General features: G+C 35.0%; 1 protein-coding gene across 3 annotated transcripts; it reads right to left on the bottom strand.

Annotated features, from left to right (window-relative positions):
- On the bottom strand, positions 1–6,833 carry LOC141821764 (uncharacterized). Of its 3 annotated transcripts, XR_012601219.1 has the most exons (10): positions 6,596–6,833; positions 6,262–6,317; positions 6,062–6,186; positions 4,376–4,535; positions 3,785–4,224; positions 3,153–3,665; positions 2,427–2,508; positions 1,640–1,800; positions 306–453; positions 1–79 (listed from the first exon to the last, which is right to left on the bottom strand). XR_012601219.1 is itself a non-coding variant. In XM_074709122.1 (9 exons), exons 1-8 carry the CDS (start codon positions 6,662–6,664, stop codon positions 1,656–1,658), a joined length of 1,590 nt encoding a protein of 529 aa, XP_074565223.1. In that variant the 5' UTR covers positions 6,665–6,833; the 3' UTR covers positions 216–453; positions 1,640–1,655. The 3 variants fall into 3 exon arrangements, 2 of the variants coding, with proteins under 2 accessions (XP_074565223.1, XP_074565224.1); XM_074709122.1 differs by lacking the exon at positions 1–79 and having other exon boundaries at positions 216–453; XM_074709123.1 differs by lacking the exons at positions 1–79; positions 306–453 and having other exon boundaries at positions 1,388–1,800.
- Between the last annotated feature and the right edge of the window lie 79 nt (positions 6,834–6,912).

Genomic DNA, 6,912 nt, shown 5'->3' with positions numbered 1-6,912 from the left:
AATACCTTATCATGACTCAGCTATTGATGGAACAGCAAGTCGCCTTTCTTTCTGCACCAAAATTGATGTCGACTTCCTCCTTTCGACAGGCAAAACAAGTGAGATGGATGTTAAGCAATAGCCAGTATTTCAGGCCAAGCGTGCTACAACAGGACTTAAATTCCAATTTCTTGAAACAGAATCAATTTCCAAAATCAGTACTGCTAGGTAATAAAAGAAGCTGTGCTTTAACTAAATCACAACTGCTAGGTAATGAAAGAAGCTGCTGTATAAGCTATTCCAAAATCTAGATTTGCGTATCATACCATCGTTTTACAAGTGAACCGCAATTGGGGATCCAACTCTCTACACAATCAAGTGCTACAAAGTTTTTGGTAACATGATGAAACTTGCCTTCCCAAATTCATCAAAGATGAAGATGAACTTTTCATACTGCTTTTGTTGGAACAATTCCTGTAATATAAGAAACTGCAATCTTCAATCTGCATTTCTAGCACTTGAGTACCAAAATATGCAAGAGATTAATCGTCAGTGTAAAGATAATCTAGGACATGGGTATAAGCTTTCCTGGATCCTTCAATTTCCTTCTTTGTGTTTTGATAATATAATTCAAAAGCAAAAATGCAATTGAAATCACCTAACATGATATCCTATCAGCAGCAAGGATAAAAAGCTGCATGGTAAAAAATAAATGAACTTTCCCACTTCATTCACATCACAGCGTCGTGTTGATGCTGGATACCAAAAATTCAATGATGTGAAAACATTACTTTGACTTAGAGCATACCAACTATTTACTGAAAATAAGATTGTCAGAACAAAAATATTCATGTTTATAAATGGTTATGTTTACCAGAGTTGGGACTATTAAGTACCTTACAGATGGTTAAGTTCCATGTGGATTATTAGTGTTTCAACAAACTTATAGAGGACATTATTAAGAATTTCAGACCAGCACACTATTTAAATAAATTATAGTATAGATCATTAGTTGATTTAAGTTGCATTTTCTATATAACAATAGCATATTCATTCATGAAAAAGATAACTGTGTGCATGTCACTCATTTGTATTTTATATCGGATAAAATTTCATATTGACTCCTTTTTATACAAAACTTCCCTCAAGATTTGCAATCATTTTGGGGTTGCTCTCTCATCTAGGTGAAGTGGTCAACTAAAATAAATATCATATTGAAAATGGAAAATCTGTCAAAATTTTAAGCAGATAAAACTCTAAACACAAACAGTAGTTGTGTGAATCGACATTACCAAAAAAATTGGATCGTCCACTCTGATGAAGAGCAACATTAATAGAACTACAAATACAAGTTATGCTATTCTGACATTAGGAAAAAATGGATCATGCACTCTTATGAAGAGCATACTGAAAGCAAGATTTAGACAATGAGTATTATTTTTTAAAAGGGTTAGGCTAAGTGACTCTTTGCCAAAAATGCATAGGCAACAGCCTAAGCCACTTTTTAAAACAATGGTTATGCCTACAATAACAGAAATTTTTCACTTGAACTACAATAGGCACGTAGCTTTCTATCCACCAATGCTGCCACCATACTAGGATACGTGAGCAAATACCAATCACATCCACAAAGGACATCAGAGTTTGCTGAAATACTCACCTAAAAAAGGATGGACCTAAACCCTCTTGAAGAATGACAGAATATTTCCTTGCTTAGCATCTTTCGGACCGCCTTTCCCAGATTTCTTGCTGGCATTTTTGCCCCCAGGATGAGTTGGACCAACCTTTCCTGGTGCCTGTGCTTTGTTAACCACAGGTGGTCTGCATAAAAAAACCATTATTTTATTATTAAGCCAACTCCAGATGAAGAGGAACTAATATACCAAAAGTAAAATATTAAGAATAACAGCTAAATCAGCACAATGAAAATTAAATAGGCCTTATTACTTCCCCATGCTCGCCTATAATGAACAGATGAGGAAGAACATTACTAACAGTGTCCAACCTCAAAGAAAATATTAGAGAAGTTTCAACAAAAAAATGTTGTAAGATAATGCATAGGTTGCTCAAACTCTTTTTCCATACTCGTACCTCTTTAGTTTGTGTCAACATGGGAGTGGCTTGTGTATATGCCAAGTCCAAGTAACAAAGGTTATAACCAACATAAACAAAATAAGATAATAAACAATTCAGTTATATCTAACAAATCTTAAAACAATCATCCAAATCCAAACCAATGAGATTATTCATGCCGGGAAAGAAGACCAGCATCACCAGCTTAAGTGCTCTTTAAGACATACAATCTTACATCAACGTTTTCTTCTTATAGGTCATGCATGATAAAATAATCAAGGTTGCTTGATCCTAATTTGATAGGAAACACTTTCCTTCTGAATGAAGCTAAAAACACAGATGTAGGAACCAAAAATAAAGGGTTAATGAGCTACCTGTTTGCAGCATCACCTGTGGATATATCCTTGTCTGATTTTTTATTATCTAGAGTTTCTCCCTCCCAAACAACCTCAGTGACTGTATCATTGTTGACAAGCATCAGAATTAGAAAACGACCACGTTGCAGAAATGCAGAAGTAGAAGAAATAATCAGAAAACTAATGAAAAATTATAATCACATCTTCATGACATTTTATAGAATGAACGAAGACTGAACCATATAAACAATTGTTTTACAAAACAAGTGATTGGTAAGTAATGCACAATTTAACGAAAAATTGTAATATTGATAAGGAACAGAACTGGAAAATAAGAAAACCTCATCTCCCAGCTGTTCACTAGAAAAAGCCTTCATTCCAAAAATTAGATCAGCACTGCAGTCTGTAGTACGTTTTACTTGAAATCATTGCCGAAACTAATGGCTAATATAACCTAAGTGAACAACTTTGTAATCATCGTCCAGTTTAATGATAAAGTTCAAATGTCTTTCTGTAGCATGTGGCTTATCAGTCTGTCTTAGTATCTTTCTGGATGAATGAACCTTTAATCACATTGTTGCATTTTCCAGAACCAAAATAGGATCCAGCGCCTATGACTTTCCAAGGAACATTAATTTTGCATTCTATGTTTAAATACTAGCACAACTAAACTATTCTACCTCTGCCATCTAGCAAACATTTTACAAACAAGTCAAAATAAAGAAGCAAAAATTGGTAGGATACCTTCTCTCCCTCGATCATCAATTCGAGTTTTAAGCACTTTTCTTCTTTTGGGCGAACTGGAAGGGGACTGAAGGGGCTCATCCTTCTTATTACAGTCAGCTTCTTCTTGAATATGGCAATTGATCTTTGGTTTTAAGGAAATTCCTCCTGCAGTTATGCTTCCACTTTTATCATCATTTGATAATGGCAAAGGTTCTTTCTTTTCCATGATGTCTTGTGTGTCCTTCAATACCTCCCCCTTCAGCTCTTCAGTGTTTGATTTTCTTGCCTCCAAAACGCTCCTGTTTGTAGGAAAGGAACCTGCAACATGCTTGCTTTTAGGTAGATCTGGAGGTGCAAGACTAACAACATTTTCATCTTCATCATCATCATCATCTGAGGTATCTAAAACAACCCTTCTCTTTCGTCCACTTGATCCATTTGTGTCTCGCCTGAAAATTGTTGTATTGGCCTCATCTTCACTGCTAGCAGCATCCAGGGCTTCTTGTGCACAAATTTGAGCTTCAGCAGTAGCTAATTGCATTGAAGAAATGGAAAAACGAGATTGAAACATGAACATGCAATTATAAACTAGATTGGAAGTCTAAATAGAAATAGACTAACAAAAAACATAAAAGGAATTCAACACATACCAGCGGCATTAGGGGCATTAATGGTGATTTCAGTAGCAGCAGCAGCAGCAGCAGCAGCAGTCTTTGATTTTGTTGAAGCATTGGTCCACAGACTAGCAAGTGATCCAGTAGTCCCTGATGAACCCTTCTCATTTTGACATTTATTTTTGCTAGACTTACCACCATGAATAGCCTCTTTAACAATATCAGGCTCAGTAGCCTTGGTGGATGCATCTAGCGTAGTTATCTCATTTTGACCACTTGACACTGTAGCAGCCTGCATTACATTTCTAATACTGGACTTCTCAGACATACCATGTTGGGGAGGTTGAACAGACTGGACTTTCATAAAACTGGTAGTTTTCGACTCTCCCATACCATTCTTGGGCCGTGGTGCAGCAGCAGCAACATAATTTCTGTCAATGGTGCGTTTGACAGCCTGGTTTGAAATGGCACTGAACCTACAAAGAAGAAATTGCACCAAGGATGTGGATGACAAAGTGCAATATTACATACATATATAGATGGGTAAGCCTATAGAAAATACATGAAATCACAAAGCAAGCATAACAAATACACATCTACAAAAGCAGACAAAAAAGATTGCCCTACCTGTTGTCTCTCAAGCAGTTCTCTTCAGTTGAGGGCTGACTAAAGAGTTCTTCTGACTGCACAAATTCAGCATTCCATATAACTGCGAGATCATTAGGAATGCATGCTTGGACACTGTACATCTGAACTGAGTAATTATCTTCAAATATATGTTTCATGTCTGCATCAAATGAAAAACTTCCTCTTAGAATGACTTGACATCATCAATCAGATAAAAAATACTAGCAATAGACACTATAAAAGCAGAAAATCAGTATTAATGTAATGATTGTTTGATTTTTTTCATCATATGCTTAGAAAATTATTTATCTTCTTACTAAAAATAATGCTATCAAGTTGTTGAAGAGAGCTTGCTCATTGTTTTCCTAGGTAAATATCATTTAAATTAAGATAATACCAATATCTTTTTCAACAATTCTATTCTTTGGATACTATAAATGTGATATTTATGATGTGAAAAGAATTTATCTTAGACATCAGAAAGTAAAAGAGATTTGTCTTCTAAGGAAAGAGAAAACATTTTTTAGAGCTCCAAAGTTAAAATTAGCTGCCAACAAAAAATGTACAAGAAACATAATAAGCAAATATCATACATAAGATGCCTAAATGATTTATTCCTTTCTTATTGGTCCCATTTGTTATTATCGACAATCACTTTCTTCAAATAACCTTATATTGATAAAATTGATGAACAGCCACACTTAGAGAACATTAGATATTTATGAAGAATATAGGTAAAAGAAATGACTCAAAAAAGGCTAACCTAGATATCACTTATTTGTCTTGACATAGAAAAGGCAACCTATCCAATTGTATCCAACTGTATAGGATACAAGGTTCATCTCCAGACTGACTGAGTCTAAGGATAGTGCACATCAAAATTTCAGAAATAGAACAAAAGTGACAAAAACACATGAGTTGAAAATTCATGGTATCACTGGAAAAACTGAATACAAATAAATAAATATAAGACAATTTGTTTTATGCAGCCTTATCAATTTAGACATTCTATTTGAAAGTTCAATAATGCTAAAGCAATGCTAATTGTTTAGTCTCAGATGACCAATGAAATAACCTGACAATGATGATCAGTTATGATAAGATGTTAATAAGAATACACTTATAAATTACTCAAACTAAAGAACAAAGTAATGTAGCATACCACATACAGATATTTTATCAAAGAGATAAACCTTAAATGGATATCCCTATTTTATCATTGATATTTGTTATTTGACCCTTTAAGTTTCATTTCATATACATAAGAAATTTGCAAATGTTCTACTACAATCAATATTCACTTGTTAATCATTTGCACAAACATGAAATGTATACTTGTAAGTAGATAATCAATTTTCATGTTCATGGAAAATATAGATATTTTAAGTATTTAATAATTTGTTATATATTCTAAAACATATTATTAGCAAAAGACTTTCAAGGGGTAAACAAATAAGCCCTTACAAATGTTATACATCTCAACGAATGGAATAATTTTATCCAAAGAGAAATTTCTCATGAAGTGGCTGCATATTTGAAAAGAAGACAAAAAATAATTAAATAATGTAAAAGAAACAAGGCTATGCATTAAGTTTTCATATAAAAAACTATCATAAACAGGCATGCAAGAAACCGTTATAGATGCAACAAAGAAGAATAAAACATACAACATATATAATAAGTAACCTTGCAGTTTATTCTTTGAAGCTAGTTTTACACAATAGGTTTGAGGGTCATTCTTCGACCATCCAGACACTGTGTATATCACCTCCAACTCATCACAATGCTTTTCCACAAACTCTTGAAGCAACCTAAACGAATCTAACACGGTCAGTTAACTATATCATAACAAGGCCCTACCAATATTACATTAGTGAATCAAATACCTCTTTGCATCATTTGATGACACCGAGAAGTTGCGACTAAGCCACTTGTAGGAAACCTGAGAAACCATGATGAATCAAAAGTTACAACGAAGTCGTCAGATTTTTCATCCATCAAAGGACCAGTATTTCCATTTTATTTGTAAAATGCAAGTGAGGTGACAAGCCAGGAAAAAGAGAATAATTAACACAAAACACTGGAAAAAAAAATCGTGCTCCATTTATTAACGATTCAGAGAGATGCAACGGGCCTCTTCGTATCGCGTGTGCATTAAATCAAGACACCGCCACGATAAGAAGAAAAACAGAAAGTGCTGCAGTTTGCTCATCGAATTACCACTTGAAGCTTGTCGAGGACGAGCGCCTGGACCTGTGGGAAGAGATCTAGGGTTCCGGCAGCCGTCATCGCGTTCGGGCAACGAAAGCCCTAAACTGAGACCTAGGATGTAGGACGCGGTCACCAAAGGGAGACGAAGACGAAATTCCCGCGCCGAGGGCTCCGTTTCCCGCCTTTCCTACGCCAAATGGATACGGGAGAGATGCTTAATGGAATTGTACCTGTTTTGGTAGGGACGAACAATCTCGGAAACCGTTCCTTTTTTTAGTAATCGGTGATATAGTTTTAGCATATTACTCGGTCATACGGTTTAATCG

The sequence above is a fragment of the Curcuma longa genome, chromosome 2 (genome assembly GCF_044706935.1).
Source record: "Curcuma longa cultivar G26 ecotype Majalengka, Jawa Barat chromosome 2, ITB_CL_G26_1.1, whole genome shotgun sequence".
Classification (NCBI taxonomy): Eukaryota; Viridiplantae; Streptophyta; class Magnoliopsida; order Zingiberales; family Zingiberaceae; genus Curcuma; species Curcuma longa.
This window is presented reverse-complemented; position numbering and strand designations above follow the sequence as displayed.